Below are 18,494 nucleotides of genomic sequence, written 5' to 3'. Positions count from 1 at the left end.
GGTGTTATTTTGATTGGTTTAGTTTGCTCAGTTGAAGGTGAGTAATGTTGTACAGCACATAACTCTATGAGCCTATTATTTAAGGATAGAAAAAAAAGAAAGGAAGAGCAAGTAAATGGTGCTGTGAAGTAAAATAAGGGAGGAAGTAAGAAATAAAAAAAAAGTAGAAAAAAAATCCTGACATTGCAGTAATCTAAAGGCTTAAAATAGGTCATTGTGTTACAGAGACCTCTACGTTGTCACGTTCCAGATCATTTCTCCAACAGACTAACAAGTTTTCTAAGCATGTTACAAGTAATGTTATTGTTAAGAAACAATCTGCATATCAAAACATGATTATCCACTTATCTACGCAAGTGCATGGTATGGTGTTGTGTAAGCATAATGGCAAAGGAGAGTATTTGCTGGTGCATGAGGTGATGAAAACAAGCTGCAGATGTTAAAGTGTGTATGTATGAACAGTGATACAAAGTCCTATTATTATCCCTGTGTGTGCCTTTCCTAAGTACATCCAGTTTTTTTTTCCTCAGTGAAAAGGCCTGTGTTGTGTTTGACTGGTACCACGCATACACAGGGTCGGGCTGTACCAAGTCCCGACCCACTCCAGTTTGTCCTCCTTTTGTTCAGTGTCCTGATCATATGATTGTCTCTGCAAGGACAAGTTTCTCTACAAGTTTCAGAATGACCTGAAAGAGAATGTACGAGGTTGATTGTGATATCAATAGGATATTAGTCATTAAAGAAAAGGTTAATAGCCGTGATGAGGATTAGACCTCAGCCAGTTGATCTGTTAATAACAGAATGGATTAGAGGCATGAACATTGACAGTCTTTCTCTCTTTGCGTCCGCAATATTCAGTTACATCCTGAAATTTGAGCTGCTATTGATGCATGCACATAAACTGTAGAATATAGAAAGTGGGTTGCACCTGGAATCATTAGTCAATGATTTTTTTCTTCTTCTAAAGCGCAAGCATATTTATCACTCAGTCCATAAACTTCAACGTACTACCTCTACTTACAAAAACACATTCTGGTAATGTGCCTTTTAAACTTCCTGACCAGAATGTAGTAGTTGTGTCTTTGGACTAGTAATCACATGATCCAATACTAAATTCTGACACACCTGCATCTAATTATGAGTTCTCTGGATCCCGTGTTGAAGCTCAAAATGAAAAAAAGTGAGGTTGGTTTAAATGTAACTAGCAGAAAATATCTAAAATCGTTATTACTGGTTGTTGTGTTTACACATGTGGACTCAAGCTCGCTGTAGCACTTGACTGCAGAACTTTTGTAATAGTAAGTAAGGTGTGTATTCGGATTTTCAGGCTGTATCCGGAATGGTAAAGCCTCAGTATTGTGCCAGTGTGTGTGTGGAATGAGCTCTGTCAGCGCTACACACTGAAATCAAACTGCCTGATCAGCATCCTGTTTGTGAGTGTGTGTGTGTGTGTGTGTGTGTATGTATGGCCTCAATGTGGCTTTACTGAAATGTTCTACTGATTAAGGAGTTAGCATGGATCTTCTTATAATGTAGCTGTCAAATAGTCAGATTAATGCTTTGTTTGTTTCAGCTATACGTTTGCTGTCCAATGCTGCCCTCTAGTGTTATATTTAAGGCACTACAGGGCAACCAGTTTGAACAAGGAACACTAAATGGATAGTGGGATTTTAGTTTCAGTGAACGAAAGCTTTTAGCCTCTATATTTATTTTTCTGTTCCAGATTTATAACTAAGGACTATATGCGTAACATAACTGGCAGCTAAAAATTAATAGTTTTTCCTAGCACCCACTTCTTGTCAGAAATGTGAGCTTAAAATTTGTAAATGAATCACAGGCTAAGAGGAACAGCATACATTTTTAGGGCATACAGAGTAGGATGTAGGTATTCTCTATTTGATTTAATCCTGTCCTGCTTGGAAATCCACATTTGGGATCTGTTTCTGTAAATTTCCATGGTTGTTTGCTTTAAAGTCACTTTGTGTTTTAAGGATCTAGCAGAAAAATTCTAAATAGCAGCACAAAAAAGCATTAAGAACAGATCTTTTGTCATTTAATAGATTGATTTGATCAGATTTTTGGGTACATTTGAACTTTGAGACTCTTCCAACAAACTGAACTTTTCTCATTAACCATTCTTAAAATCTTAAAATCCTTAAAAATGCTTAACATTTTTAATTATTAATTTGAAAACAAATTGAGTATAAATAATCATTACCAGTTCTTTCAGCCAACAATCTCATACAGTGCATTTGGAAAGAATTTACCTAAGCTAATAAGTTTTGTTGCAAAGGGTCTGAATTAGAGGTCGATCGATCGTGGATTTTACTTTATTCCAAAAATAAAACAGTACTGAATCATGAATTAATTCATTAAATATATATTAGTCATAATTATATGAATAATTAATGAGGAAAATAAAAGACTGATTCAAACTGAAACAAAAAGCAACACTACAAATAAATAAAAACAGTAAAATACAAAATACATTTTAAAATCCTCCTCAACAAACAGCAGATGGCATCAGTGATTCACCTCTAGAGGCCGCTCTTGTACTGTATAATAACAGGAGATTTTCTCAGTACTTGTGTTATGTGATATATTAGTTTTAAGTGTAGATTAATGAGAGAAAAAAACTATTTGAACTATTGTATTATCAGGCTGCAACATAACAAAACAAAAAAAAAAAGCTCTGAATACTTTCTAAATGCACTGTGTATGAGATCGATGACAGAGAGAACTAGAAGGGTTTATTTATAGTTTTATTTTAAATGTAAAATTTAGATTTAGATATTTTTCTGAGATTGTGAGATTATTTTATTGTGCTGCTTATTTATAGATTTCTTTTTTTTTTTTTTTTTTACCAGGATGATGAAAATGGAAATGGAAAAGGTAAGTCAATCCTTTATTTTCTCTTTTTCTTCATAGCTGCCTTTGCTAGCTATGGCTGTTTGCAGATTAGTGAGCTTTATATGATGGAGAGAAGCTACATGAAGACTTTATGAAACTTTTTTGAGGCTTTTGTTGTCCACTAGTGGCCTCTAGTGGTCAGAAATATACATCTGTCTACCAGGTGAGTTGTTTCAGATGGCTGTACTGTTTGTGTAAAATGTGGAGAAAAAAAAGCAAAAGTTAAATGTAAACTATTTTGAATGAAAGAATTCTTAGTCTAGACTTTGGACTCTAGAGTCTAGACTAAGAATTCTTTCATTCAAAATGGTTTAGAACTTTTTATACATTTAAAAAGTTTTACTTTTAAAAATTAACATATGTCTTATGTCTAGACTCTAGGACTATATACGGCAAATATGCTTCACCTGGACAGTGAGTGTGTTTCTTTTAAGTGACCACGGCTTTCAGAGTGAATATGCCTGTACATGGTCAGAGGACTGGAAACATTCTTTCTTGAAGAAATCCTTATACAAGACCTCAGGTTATCCTCAATAAGGCCCTAATGGGAAAAAACAACCCAAAGATCAATATGTAGCTTCACCTGGAAGTGCTGTAGTTTCCCGACAGCATTCAAGACTCCTCTCCCAGCACCATTACTGTTGAGAGAAAACTTTCAAATGTGCAAGAGAAGAACTTTACTAGCGGCTAGTCACAGCTCATTGAAACTCATTAGGAGTGGACGTGTTGCATTAGGGTTGCGGTAATTATCCAGAGACATCCAGTTTGAAGAACCCCCCCCAAAAAAAACAACACATTATCCATGAACACACATCAGTACAGCACCATGTCAGTACCACTATGAGACCTTATTTAGGAATTTGTACTGATATAATGAACATCCCTGTAATGAACTGTAAATCCACACACCTGCGTTGCGCAATAAATCTAGATGACAGTGTGTCACGATTTATGATACCGAAGTGAGTACAAGGTACTTTTCGAATCTGTGCTTTGGGAAATCTCTCAGAACTACAGCATCTTGCTTGGGGGGGCGGGGGGAGGCGATGAGTGGAGGAGAAGAGAAAACTCACTTTTTTACCATCACTACTGTACACTACGTATCCCTAAACTTTTATTTTTTACTTTTTCCTTCTTTGCTTATCTTAATTTTCGGCACAATCTTTGCTTTCTGGCTTTGCTTCGCCATCTAGCAGTGGCTTCTCGAGCTCGTACCTCAATGTTTTGCTCGCAATGTTTTGACCACTCGTACCTCGGAAAACTCGTACATTAATGCACTCGTAGGTCAAGGTACCACTGTAGTTGTGAAGATGGCTGGTTTGAGTGCACAGAACAAGCATGATCATTAAAACTGTGCTCGAGAATGAAGCAGTGAAGCGAGGGTTTTTAGGGACACTGCCACACATTTGAGCACTTCTATTCAGTGAGCACTACCAGTGTTTCGGTACTGAAAGAAATACTAATCAGGGTACTTTTATCGCAGTGTACTTTTATAGCAGTGCCAATGATTGCTAAAGATATGTATAGTTATAACATTGAATATATTGTGTGTGTGTATGTGTACTACCAGGTCTGCAGCGAAGTCGGATGGAACCAATGGACACCATATTCGTTAAGAATGTGAGGGAGAAAGGCCCTGCTCACCAGGCTGGTTTGTGCACAGGTGAGAAAGAAAACAGATAACACAGTGTATTTGGGCAGGGACAGGAAGTGCAAGTTGCCATGGAAATCACCTCGTATTATACTTGAGTATGATCGGCCTGTTGGCATTTGGACGTTATGAAAAAGAGAGAGGCCGACTTCCATGCGGCACAGTGTTGACACTCTGGATGACATGTTTATTCCACCACAAGCATGTCGCTCTATCCTCAAATGCAGGCAGGTCGCAGATTAAGGAGTGCTAACGTGTGTATGCGAACGCACGTTTATCTCCCTTAAGTCAGTGTTTTTGTTCTGTTTGCTAAGCCAGAGGATTAACTTTTACAAAGGCATTCACATGCACACAAACCGAAAGATGTGGAAATGTCTGTATGTAGTTGTTCCTTTATCATATTCAATAACCATCGTCCATGTCAGATCTGCTCTGGCAAGCATTCTAGAAAAACTGGTTAGTGAGCAGCTGGAGAAGATTCTGGGATGAAATGGCATTTTATCCGAATTCCAGTGAACTTTCCGAAAAGTACAGAGCACATAGTTGTGACAGATCTTTCATACGGCCGAAGAGTCTGCAATAATTTATATATTGTTTGGTAATTTGACCTTTGACTGACACACATTGGTTAAGGCATTGGAATATGACTCTTAAGGTGATGAATTCAAATCCCTGCCTCACCTAGCTGCCACTCCTGGGCCCCTGAGCAAGTCCCCCAACCCCATAGCTGTGCAGTTGTATGAATGGGATAAATGTAAGTCGCTCTGAATAAGGGCATCTGCCAAATGCCATAAATGTAAAAAAAAAAAAATGCATTGCACTTAAAAGTTGCATTGCCTTGTCTAATCTGAAAAATAGATACATAAAATCATTTTATTTGATGGACCGCTTGTTAAGGTAGAAAAGGATATTGCTGAAGAACCTCAACCTCCGGAAATTCTGTCTTGCTCCTTTTATCGGCTTGTGGTCCATTTAAGTTCAGTTGACCACTGCATTAAGGGACATCTTTCTGGCTTCTTGGTATTGGATTAGATATTTAGGATGCCTGTAAATCACTGTGCTGAGAGTATGGAGCACATGAACGTCAATATTTATATCAGTTATATCATTGAATTTGAAAGACACTAACAAATCGAGCTCATCTTGTTAAAATGTATGTTTTATAAGGAAAAAAAACCCAATAAATATTCACTCCAGTGTGGCGTTTTTTTATTTTTTTTATAATTGAATTCACTTTATATTACTTTGCCACTCATTATATCAAATGGACCGTACAATATATCTGTAATACAGTGTGTTTGTGTGTGTTTTGTAGGTGACAGATTAGTAAAGGTTAACGGAGAGAGTGTGTTGGGTAAGACATACTCCCAGGTGATAGCACTAATTCAGAACAGGTAAGTCATAAACGTATTCATTCCCATCGCGTTATTTATCTTGTTTGATGCCTATGCACAATAAAACATGTAGCACAAACTTGTCATATTATCTCCCCCCTAGTGAGAGTGTGTTGGAGCTCTCCATAATGCCAAAGGATGAGGACGTACTGCAGCTGGTAAGTGTTACATGCCTCACATGCATACACAAACCACACACACATTATGGAGGTTAAGAACTTTTGAATATTGAAATGTTGCTTAGTAATATTTAGACATTCAAAGATCCACATTCAAATAGTAAGGACCCCAAGTTCTGCATGCATTCACCATGCAGTCCATTAAAACAAGGAGAAACCAGTTGGATGGGTTTTATCGGGCATATAGTTCACTCTAAAGTGTGCCCTTTTATTATACGCTATCAAGTAAACAGGTACGATGATGCAATAAAACAATGCTGTAAGTTATATAACTTATAAAGTATAACTTTCCTCTAACACTATTAAAATCATCATTGGACTCCATTTAACGCTGATTGTAAACATGTTTTTGAGTCACTTTCGTTTTCTCTTGGGTTGACCTTTCTAAAATAAATACACCGAAAAATGACAATATTTGAGATTGAATACAAAAAAATGATAAGAATGGAATATTGAAAAATATTTCACTAACAGGCAAATTTCAAGGCAATTTGACGATTTTACACGTTGACATGCAGACACATATAAAGAAACTCGTGTGCACGTATTCACATGTGCCGCAGCTGTTTCGTGAATAAATCCTGGTATTTTTCGAACGAGCGCCTCTTTGTGAGTTGCAAATACTTGTTGAATGTCACAGTTCTTCTCTCGAAATGGATGATGCTAATATGAACAGTCTTTCGGTGACTCATCGGATTACTTCTGGTTACTTCAGCCTTTACTCCGAGATTCCTACGTTTGTTTAGTGATTACAAAACTGTCACATGACAAATGCTCTCACACACACTCTAAAACACACTCCTTGGGTTTGTCAGAATTCCTATATTCATATCGGTCCTTAATTGCCCTGTTGTAAACATGATGAGACATGCAAGAGCACTTGCGACAGAGATACCGAACAACACACACACGTGAACACGTTAGTTTTAATTCGAAACGTGTTAGCCGGACACTTTGTCTATTTATTCTAGGAAACATTATTTTACTCTGGCTCCCCTGTCTGTCTCTTTTCCTTCATTCATATCACTCCTTCTCTATCTGTTGCTTTCTTTCGCTGCGCCAGACACCCCTCCTTACACCCGCATCATCTGCATTCCAGAGATGACATCATCAGTGGTGTGGCCCCTCCCACACGTTCAAAGGGTGGAGAGAGAGAGAGAGGGAGAGAGAGAGAGAGAGAGAGAGAGAGAGAGAGAGAGAGAGAGAGAGAGAGAGAGAGAGAGAGAGAGAGAGAGAAAGAAAGAAAGAAAGAGAGAGATGAGGAAGGGAGGGAGTTGAGAAGCGCTGGGTTTGGTTCTTCTCAACGCACCATACCAGCTAAAGAAGAAACACTTGGTAAGAGCCAGCCTAAAGAAAAAGGGGCAGTGGTTAAAAAGAGTCAAGGACCAGGAAAAGGACAAATCAAGAACGACAAGCTGAGCAGAAGAGGAGCGAGAAAGAAATTGAGGTGCTTTCAGCAAACTAAGAGAATCCTTTGGGATTTTGCTTTTCCCATTCTGTGAGTTTTGATCTGTTTATACACACTCAGCTATGTGTGTACATGCATGTGCATGAAATATTCACAGACTTGAGTTTGTGTATTGATCTTACTGTCTTATGTATTAGTTATCATTCAGCTTTTTCTGCCAATTCATAGTGAATCTGAACGTCAACTGGGCAAGTCGGTAGCTGTTCTTACAGCCAGACGGGCTCTTCTGTGGTTTTTGCGTAAATGATGCATTTCCAACGCTTCCTGTCCTCCATATGCATTAAAAATATAGTGTGTTAGGAGCATCAGTATAGGCTTCAGTTGTTTGTTTTGACTTGGAGTGAGATATTTCCATGTGATTTTGTTTTCACGAGTCAGGGATCAACTGAACATTTGGAATTTTTTTTCCCTGCTTTTCCTGTGTTTATATCCATTGACAAGTTATGTGGAGGTATGAGTCAAGTCATGTTGATCACATTAAAAATAACTTAAGCTGGAACTGGTTGTTATCTTGAAGCTGTCTAAAGCATTCAATATTGTGTGTTCAATTTGATTGTGAAATCTGGCTTCATGCCCTTTGTGAGGTGTTGTTCTACCTGTTTGTATTGATCGCATTGTAGGTTAACAGTTTGAACAGGATTTCTGAGATTGTTTAACCGAATGTGCTAAGACCTGTGTGAAAAAAAACACGGTATGTGTCACCATGTGTACATGCTGTAGTATAGTAGAGTTGTCTAGAGTATTTCGTGTAAACTGTTAAAAAATATGTATTTTGTCTGGATTTCTCTGAAGATGCTTTGCGGTGAGATTTATCGATAAAAGCACTTTACAGATGATGTTATTCAATTGAGACATGACTTATACAGTTACGTTCATCCCCCTCACCTAGTTCTTAAATCTATAATGTAATCATTTTACAACAAAATTCCTGATCTCTTCTTTCTTTGCTTTCTATTATAGGCCTACTCTCATGATGCCTACCTGAAAGGGAACACGCCATTTACAGGAGGGGCCCAAAATCTTCCTACGCCACCCCCATTGTGCTACCCACCACGTTCCCAGCCTCATCCCAGCCTCACCCCCTGCCCCATTACTCCTCGATCGCCCCATATGGGACAGAACCAGCTGGACAACTGGAGCCGCTGGCCCGGCTCTGCTTCCAGTCCATCTCCACCACTTGACAACCGGACAAGCGAAACTACGACCACCAGTATGGCCTGGGCATCAGAGGGCCGTGAAGCAGGGGGTGTCAGCCATAGCAGCCCTGTTCATCGAACAGAGGAAATCCGGTATGGTATGACCGAGAGAGGACGTTCTTTCTCTCCTTCACCTTCCACAAGTCCACCGCAACAGACTTACCATGGGAACAATAGCAAGGACTTATCACGGGGCAGCCCACTAAAACCTGCACCCATGTCAAATTCAAGCCGCGGCGAAAACGCCCAACAAGCCCTCAGTAATTGGTACTACAATCAAATGTCGGAGCGGGAACGGGAACGCACAACTGTCCACTCTCTGCACCAGCGACAACGCAGTTTCTCTCAGGACCGTCTGGGGGAGCTAAGCCGAAATAGACGAGCACGTAGAACTGATTTTCCACAGAGTGCCTCTCAGGATACATTACTGCACCATGGGCAACCTTCTCACTGGATGCAGGTCCTGCCTTCTGCTTGCCAGAACCGTTCTCTGTCGGAGAACCTTCTCCGAAGTCGCTATGGGCACTCGGGCCGCTCATTAGAAGCTCTGGACCAGGTACTTTCGCCATTCTTACCGCGCCACGAAAAACAAGCATGGCAGCAACAGCCTCAGAGGCAGGAAAGCCATTTCAGCTCAGCCCATACGGCCCATCGTGCCCGTCATGTGCAAGTTCATCGCCAACACCAATCCCAACCTTCAGATCAACACCGTTGTCAGCAGCACCCTCCCCAAAAGCTCCTCCAACATCCACCAAAGCATCAAAATCAAATGCATTCTTCGCAACATCCACCGCAGAGCCGGCGTTTAACATCGTGCCAGAGTGTGGATCAGGAGCAGATCGGCTACCGCAGCTACAGTCCCTCCTTTAACCGAAAGAGTGGACGGATTCTGCAGCATGCCCAGTCTTTCCGGGACCCTTCCTACACAGGCCCACGCCTAAGCTGGACCAGTCTTCCAGAGGGCATGGCTCCATCTTCCACTTCATCACCTGCTCCTCCTACGTCATCAATGTCTGGTGAAGGACAGGAATTGGTGAAGGATGAAACTCATCGTCCGACTAACCACGAAAGAGAGGGTGAGGAAACAGAGCCGGAGATCCAAGCACAGGTCTCAGAGGTGGTATTAAGGCAAAAACCACCCATGGGTCGAAGGGCTGGCCATGTCCACCGACTCCCACTGGCGCTTGACAGCAGTGACCCTTTACTTTTCACATCGGACCCTGAGGAAGCCTTGCCTCAGTCAAAGGGTTCTTCCTCACAGCGGCATGTGAATGGTAATCTAGCACCACTTTCTGTGGAGGATGACTCGCTGGCCTCTATTCCCTTCATTGGTGAGCTTCTCTATTTCCTTGGGTGCTGCTTTTCTGCTTAAAGTCATCCTCCATTTGTTTTGCCTGTTTCTTTTTCTCGTTTTTTGGCTTCCTGACCATTATTCAGGTTATGTTATATATATCTCTTTATCTCTTCTACTGTAAGCTGCTTTACATATTTTGTATCAGCTTATCTTATGATATGTTTCAGTGCTTAAATTTTTCTTATTCAGGTTTCCTTTTGGTGTGCTTTGTCACGTGTCAGATATGTCAGACTTGTGTCACACAAAATACTCCTCCAATGGGATATGTAGCATCTGATATATTTTATGCACTGGTCACAAGTTTCATGATATAGAAGACTACAATCTGATTTGCTTTCCACACTTCCGTGTATTATGTACAGTTTTCAGTTGTGAAAACAAACTTTGGAACAGCGTAACTAGAGAACGACATGATAATAGATTACTGGATTGAAAAATAAGGTCTGATCTGTTTTCTATTAGTTATTTGTTCGATTATATCAAATGAAAAACACCTATCAGGAGTCTTGTCATGCGAGGGAATGTCTGGGTTTATTGAAGCAGTAAGCCTGTTATAAAACACTCTTAAATGCACATATGCATCGAGAGGCATGTATTCGTCTGGCACGTAGGAAAGCAGGAGAATGAAGTAGCCAGACACTTAATAAACTGATGAGGAATGTTTGTTATAAGAGTTCGCAAACCCACTGGCATAGCCGTTCATTTCCTCTGTCTGGTGTGGATGTTTACTATGCCTGAGCAATGTGGGTGTCTTCCACCATCATGTAGACACCAATAACAATCTGTGTTTGAATTAAGACATTATGCTGGAATAATTTATTATCAGGAGCTACAGTAAAGACAATAGGTACATCCTGATTCTTTATTATCACACGGGAGCTGATTACCAATAAACGATGACTTGCGGGGCAGGATCTTTACTAATAATGCGTTCATTTTCCTGATCAATCCAAGCATGTAAACAGGGATTGACATAATAATGTGTGTATGCCTGTGTGTGAGTGCATTTTAGCCTGTAGTCTGTACAGATCGTGTCCTGGCTTGCCTGATACTGGGGAAGAGTGCAAGAGCAAAAGGAGATTTTGAAATAAAATGGCCGACGAAATGCAAAGCATGCCGAGCAAAGGAGATAAAAGCAGCGTATAGACCGGTTCTATCACATGCGCACATACACAAGCATACATACTTATTATTCGATCTACTTTGCTTTATATAATGCATTTTTCAACACAGTCTTGTAAACCAGATAGATAAATACAACTATCGTGCTGAGGTTCCAGCTACAGTTTAGAGAAGAGTTTAAACCTGACAGAAGTACAACCTGTTTTGCATAAAATCTACACACCCTCAATTCCACACAAATAGGTCTGAAAGCCTGGAATGCCCAGCAGCAATAGTAACACTGTTGGTTATGATTATATACTCAACTGACTTGTGGTTTTTGGCTTGCGATCTTTTTATGTGTTTTTTAAAATCAATTTAAATCTGTGTGTGTAAATGTGTGTGTGTGTGTGTGTGTGTGTGTGTGTGTGTGTGTGTGTGTGTGTGTGTGTGTTTATACTTGGTAAAAGGCAGGTAACTGAGGTTAGGTGGACGGGGTGCATAAATAATGCACAAACATGGACACGATTTTCAAGTCCACAAGCCAGGACATGCTGCGGCACCTAAAACGAAACGACGGAATACACACCCACAAGCCAGTCAGATTTCTGGACAGTTGGAGAAACTATGGTTTACATCCATAGTGGTTGACGTTTTTGAGAGGAAACAGAAAGTCAAGTTTGTCTATGGAAGATATGGCATTGTTTAGAACATGTCATATTTCTGGAGGGTTTTTTGGGGGGGTATTGTGAAACTAAAAAGCCTATTCATGCTGTGAAACAGATCATCTGTGTAAATGTTAAAAATGAAATAGAAGTGCGGATAGAATTATGTGTAAGCGAGGGTGTGTATGAGTTGTGTTCAATCTCAGTGACACTACCGAGAAAGAGCAGGTGTGTAAAATCTGAGCTGGAATTTTGGGTAAATATCAGCTCAGCAACAATGGAGCATTGGATCAGTGTGAGTGGGGTTTGCATGAATCCACAGTATAAGTTGAACATAAGTTCCAGTAAATTTTACTGCTCTGTTATACACTAACACTGCGGCAGCTGGTGTACTATTTAGACTCACTTGTATATTCTGTTTTGAGATAATACTGGGTGTTCTGTTTTTTTTTTATTATTATTATCAAATGCAAATTAAATGGCACAGAATAGAAACAAGGGAATAAAAATAACAATTTTTGGGTATGGCAGTTATGTATTAATACAGACCCAGAGCTTGTGTGCATGCCATCAGGTCTTCAGTTGGAGCCTTTGCTGTGGATTTAAATGAAAAAATTCACTGAAAGCAGGAAGTGCTTTTAGTTAACAAGATTTATTTTTGGATAAATCTGGACTATTTGCCTGGTTCTAAACCTGTAGATTCAAACAAAACTCTTGTATTTGTTTCAGTCCAGTGTCTCATGGCTATGGTTTATGTGTGATATTTAGACATGATATTGTCGTCATATTTTTTATTGTAGAGGACAAGTCGTTAAACTAAAAGTATACCTGAAAGCAAACACACATTTCAAACCCAGCAATACACACAAAGGGGTGCAAAATACAAAAATATATCACAAACTCCCACACCTCATAAAGACAGTTATGTTGCATCAGCTTATCATGTTCAACTGTTTACTGGCAGTTTATCTTCTGGTGCTTCTAGGTGTTACCTGTAGGCAGACTTTGCATGCAGCGATCAAAAGGATTTTGTGTTGGTACCAAACTGGGGCTTCCTAGGGTCACACACACTAATACTAATATGCTCATGTCACAAACAACAATAATCTTTTAGGCATTAAGGAATATGTTGGAACATGATTTGTTGGACTTGTTTGCTCTCTTTCACGTATTCTTAGCATTTGTTTAGCTGCATGTGAATTGTAGGACAGGAAGAACAATAGAATGTCTAGAAGACTAGAAAAAGAATATGTCTTGTTGCTTTGAAAAAACATGAAAGCTGGAAAGATCTTGATGAGCATCAATGGGAGAATTTGATTTGGAAATTATTTTAATGCCTTCCCGTGGGCTCACCACCTGCAGGAGGGACCATAAGGGACGGTGCTGTGAGGATTGGGCAGCAGTCGAAGGCGGGGGCCTGCTTAGACTGCTGCCCCCGCGACCCGAATTACGGATAAGCGGGAGAAAATGAATGAATGAATTATTTTAATGCTTTGATATACCTTTGTCCGTTATTATCTCCCCAATTTAATCTGCCCAATTTATTTCCCACGCCCCCATATTTTCCCATTTAAATACTTATATCTACCTTCATTATATATTATAGCTGGATAGCTGTGTCTATGTCACTAATGTTTCAGAGACACCCATATTTACTGGATTGCAGAGGTGGGAAGTAATACAGTACAAATACTTCATTACTGTCCTTAAGTAGATTTTTCTGTTTTTAGTACTTTACTTCAATATTTATTTTACTTTCACTTATTGCATTTTTGACACAAATATCTTCACTTTCTACTTCTTACATTTTCAAACAGATTTGTTACTTTAGTTTTAATCTATTTGGTGAGATGATCGATATTCTTTCTTCTCATTGCACGCCATCTTCAGCCCATCAAATTATTTCTTCTCATTGTGCGGCTTGTTAAATCTACCACTGGTGTATCATTTCCTAGCTCTCACACACCACAGATGTAGGCAGGTTTTTCAAGCAAACAACAAGCAAGGCAGAAGGCAACAAGAACGATGAGACAGTGATATAAACATGACTTAAAACGGACACATTCCTGATCATCATCATCTTTTCTCTGCTTGTGTTTATATGGTGCTTTTTCGGGCTGAATATATTCGTTAGGTAACAACATTTTTAATTCTTTTGTATTCATTTATTAATATGATGTGAGGTCCAGTCCAGCATGGTCTTTGGCAATGCTTATAAAATCTACATTATATCACTGGTGACCAGATCCAGAACTATAAATCGGGGTTTCATGAAAAATAACAATGTTCAAATTAAAAATCCAACAAGACCATATACTCACATCAATACACCCCCAACTTTCAATTACTGAGTTTGGTTTTGTAATATACTTTTAGACAAATTTTAGAGGTTTACCGCATTTTCATGTGGTCATCAATGGACCTCTTAAGTATATTTAAATGGATTGAAGCGACATTCTTGACTAAATCGGACCAAAATCATACCTATTCTAGAGCCTACACGATACTGTTGAATTTGGTGCATTAATGGCAGACATTAATGGTGGTGTAGGACAGAAACTTTTTCCCGGGAATGAGGGGGGAAAAGGGGTAGGAAGCTCCAGGGTTTTGAAGTGAGGGGGTGAGACACACGCTTAATCGGACACAATCGGCACACTCAGCTCTTTCTACCCTGAATGGTACCATTGTGGCATGTGCAAAAGAGTAGGGGGGGGTCTTCATGCACACACACACACACACACACACACACACACACACACACACACACACACACACACACACACACACACACACAACAGTAGGACCTGTGAACATCTCTTAGAAACTTGTGATGTCCCCTTGTTCTTGTGGACTTCCTGTCTCCATATCCCTCTCTGAGATCACCCCTCTGCTCTTTCTCTTAGAGTTCCTCAATGTCAGGAAGTGTGAACATGCGGCTAGACATGAGAAGGCATGTGGAATTAAAGCAATAGTTAAACCTTATCCATCACAGAGAAGCATTATTTTGACAGTGTGGTAGTTGATTAAAGCAAAAAGATTAAGTTTAAGATCCGAAGAAATTCAAAACTCTCATGCCAACGATATTGGTTTCCAAAACATTGCAGCAATACAGTAAAAAAAAATATTTTTGGCTACATTTGTGGTCTCTGTGCTACTAGACATATTTGAGCTACTTAAAAAAAAGGGGGGGGTGGGTGTAACACAATCGCAAGTAAACTTGGAACAATATTTTGTCAAATGTTTATTTATTGATTTATTTATCTTTTCTGAATTCTGCAAGTAAGGGATAAAACTAGCTGGCTGTGCTATGAGTTGTGTGATATGGCCTGATACGAAGCAGAGTTACTGCAAACACTCCAGAGTTGTTTATTTTACAATGAAAGCATGTCTTATAATGTTTAATTTCTCTAATAATACATACATTTGCCAACACTAACAATTATAGTTATATTTATAGCTGTGGAATGTCCCCGAAACAAACGAGTTCCTGTGTTGCTTACTATGGGTGTAACATTGGATTAGTGTATGCAATTTCATTTCTACAATACAAAAATAATAATACAATTATTATTCATCATAAATCAGTTATTGTGTGGAAAACGTGTTGTAATGATGCTTAATGGTGCTGCCCTTAGGGGATCATGAATGAGTTTTAAACCAGAACACTTTATTTATCCCATTGAGAAACTGTTGGCTTGCAGTTGCTCAGTATAAAATTGAAGTAACGATAAAAAGTTTTTAAAAAGTGTGTAGCAGTAGTAAAACAGATGGAAGAAAAGGTCGATGATAACGATGGAAACAATTATTATTATTTTTCTGTTCCCAGGACAGGGAAACTTATTGAAATTATTGTCTGAATTGGAAAAACATTGCCGTTAGAGTGTCTTGAAAACCAGGATGAAGAGAGTTTTCCGTTTAGATTCTCCCTGTGTTTCGCGATTTTGTGCGAGAGTAAAAATAGAAGCCGAACCAGTCTGCGATGTCTATACTGTAAATGCACAGTGTTCATGGAAAGGGAATGTTCTGTATGTTAATGATGCTGCTTTTTGTGTGTATGAGCTCGGCCTGCAGTAATAAGCGCCTTTGTTAAACCCACAGTGCAGCTATTTCTGCCAGTGGCTGGAAAACAGGCCCAGTCCAGATTCTGCATCCCAGATTGGGAATGTTTCCGCCCCGTCCTCTCTCTCTCTCTCTCTCTCTCTCTCTCTCTCTCTCTCTCTCTCTCTCTCTCCTCTCTCCCTCTCTCTCCCTCTCTCTTTTCTGTCTCTTTGTCTCTCTCTCTCTCTCTCTCTCTCCCATGGGTGTTTGTGTGTTCGAGAGTGGAAGAATGATTGGGAATGTTTGCGCTCTCTCTTTCTGGTTTCTCATCCACCTCCACAACTGAGTATGTGAGGACGGTTAACTCTGTGCTGCTATGGAAGAACGAGAGCGGGAACTGAAATGTAGGGTGAAAAGGGGATATTAGTGATCGAAAAAAATCAGCGAGATGAATTTCTAATTAGGATGAGTTGATGTACACCTGCTGATGATGACTAAAAGGGACGCGAGGAAAACAGCTGTGTGGGGCATCAAAAAGCTGACTGAGTTGGAAATTATAAAAAAAGGAATGAGAGCAAAAGAAGGTGGGTTAAAAGGAATACAAATGATCGAGGTTGTTGTTACATCGGATGATTAGAGAGTGTAGATTTAGAAAAAAAAATTAATATATATATATATATATATATATATATATATATATATATATATATATATATATATATATATATATATATATATAAACTAATAAAATGTCAGTGGTAATTGAGAAAAATCTTTTCTTAACTTTAGCAGCGGTGCATTCTGCTGCCATCTGGTGTTTGGGATCAGTATTGAAGCGTGCCAGATGTGACTGATTTTCGAGCGCTAGCAGCATTACATCAGGTCTGGTCTGGTGCTGAGAAGAAATATGCTCAGAGAGATAAATCATTGACACTGAGAGCTTGTTTCTGTTGCTGCATAGGTCATGGTGGAACTGAAAGCAGAAGCGTTTAAATGAAGTTGCAAGAGGGCATTGTCAGGATATACAAAATGCATTTATGTTGTCCGGTGAATTTTGTTTTTTTTGTAGTTCTAGGTGGCTTTGTGGAGCAGAGATTTAATAATCGACTGCATGACTTAAATCGAGGATTTGAAGCAACTTTAAATATAGATTGGTGTATGATTTGGTTGGAATGTGCACATCAGCAAAAAAAAAAAAGTTCTGCCTTTTCATCAATTCTGTGAGAAATCCAAGACTGTAGTTTGTCGTTTGAACTGATTACGTTTGGAACGGGTGACCTGGAAACCTTTAACCAAAGATGCTTTGTGTGAATATTGCTTACTAGCTGAAGTCACCAATTCACCAGATGTTATAAATAACTTATATACTATGTTTTATCCCATAAATATACTGTAATACTGAAGTTCCAGCTAGTTTATTAAAACAAATATTGCATTAATAAATATACAGTGAACAGAGATAGTTGAATGTTTCCATTCGAATGCACTTTAACAGATTTCGGGACATATAAACAATCCCCACAGATTGTTTTTGTAATTTTACATGCTCCACCCATTGCTTGACGTTATCTATAACTTTGCAAACACTGCTATAAAGTGAAGCACTGGTTAGTGACCCACACAAACACGCATTCATGGGTTTGGGAAAGAACTGAAACTTTGTTTTTAGTGCGAAGGCAGCTCACACGTCTCATTTCCACATTTTAGCACGTTTCTCATGGAGGACAAAGATCCAGGTACGATCGAAGTTGATTTATTGTTTTATCGTTTTCTGTTTTTAAAAAAATGTTCTTCAGATTTGAACTGGTCGTCTCTTTTTATTTCTCTCTGAACCCACGTTCTTTTCACTTACACAAGGTTGGTGTGGTCCGATGGCTTGTTTCCGTTTTTGAGAAATGACATGTTTGTGCGTAGTTTTGTTTCTGAGGACGAGCGGAAAAAAAAACCCCCACGTATGTTTGATGAGTTAACCTTCCGAAAACCGTTTCTTTTGCGCTTTTTCTTTTAACCTGAGCCCTCTAATTTCTTTCTGCTCATTCTTTCTCATTCCTGCTTATTCCTGTTGTCTAATGATTTCCTTCTATTCCTGTTCTCCTCTCTTCCTCTGTATCCTTCACCTCTCCTTCTTAATCACATCCTCTTTTCCTTTCTATCCCTCTTTCCTTCTTTTTCTTGTCCTTTTCCTCCTCCAACAGATGAACCAACCAGCCCGAGTGCAGATCTGCGGGCGTGTCACGTCCCCGCCTCGTCTGTTGTATCCAGTAGTGGCCTTAAATCTGCCTCCGCTGTGGGGACGAGCCCCGCCTCCCCAACCTTCACCTTTCCCCTCAGCCGCCTCTCCTCCCACGACTGCAGTGAGTCTTGCAAAACAAAAAGAGAGAGAGAAAAAAGAAAGAAATGCATGCTCCGACACACACACCACTGAAATCCACCCAGTGTACATTTGATACTTACGCGACATGCATTCCTTTGCATTCACATCTCAACTCGTGCATGTATTAGAACATGAGTCAAAACTGATGGACTGCATCTGCATGC

General features: G+C 39.5%; 1 protein-coding gene and 2 long non-coding RNA genes across 19 annotated transcripts in view; 2 read left to right on the top strand and 1 right to left on the bottom strand.

Annotated features, from left to right (window-relative positions):
• The window catches only part of arhgap23a (Rho GTPase activating protein 23a), a 73,882-nt gene that overhangs the window by 40,902 nt on the left and 14,486 nt on the right, over positions 1-18,494 (top strand). For 6 of the 17 annotated variants that reach the window (XM_083567187.1, XM_083567185.1, XM_083567183.1 and 3 more), the window contains exons 3-8: positions 2,868-2,892; positions 4,481-4,573; positions 5,877-5,955; positions 6,059-6,113; positions 8,563-10,129; positions 18,152-18,310. In XM_083567187.1, the coding sequence (XP_083423313.1) occupies positions 2,868-2,892; positions 4,481-4,573; positions 5,877-5,955; positions 6,059-6,113; positions 8,563-10,129; positions 18,152-18,310 (1,978 nt within the window). Of the gene's footprint in view, positions 1-2,867; positions 2,893-4,480; positions 4,574-5,876; positions 5,956-6,058; positions 6,114-7,360; positions 7,633-8,562; positions 10,130-18,151; positions 18,311-18,494 lie in introns of those variants that run through there. The other 11 variants (XM_083567179.1, XM_083567186.1, XM_083567182.1 and 8 more) reach the window with 9 other exon arrangements.
• Positions 10,136-12,059, top strand: LOC310740497. The gene is made up of 2 exons (XR_014537670.1): positions 10,136-10,744; positions 10,775-12,059. It is a non-coding gene; the product is annotated as an uncharacterized lncRNA (long non-coding RNA).
• Positions 12,362-16,124, bottom strand: LOC310740488. The gene is made up of 3 exons (XR_014537662.1): positions 14,688-16,124; positions 13,411-14,633; positions 12,362-13,255 (listed from the first exon to the last, which is right to left on the bottom strand). It is a non-coding gene; the product is annotated as an uncharacterized lncRNA (long non-coding RNA).

This window comes from Silurus aristotelis (genome assembly GCF_946808225.1).
Source record: "Silurus aristotelis genome assembly, chromosome: 17".
Lineage (NCBI taxonomy): Eukaryota > Metazoa > Chordata > Actinopteri > Siluriformes > Siluridae > Silurus > Silurus aristotelis.
This window is presented reverse-complemented; position numbering and strand designations above follow the sequence as displayed.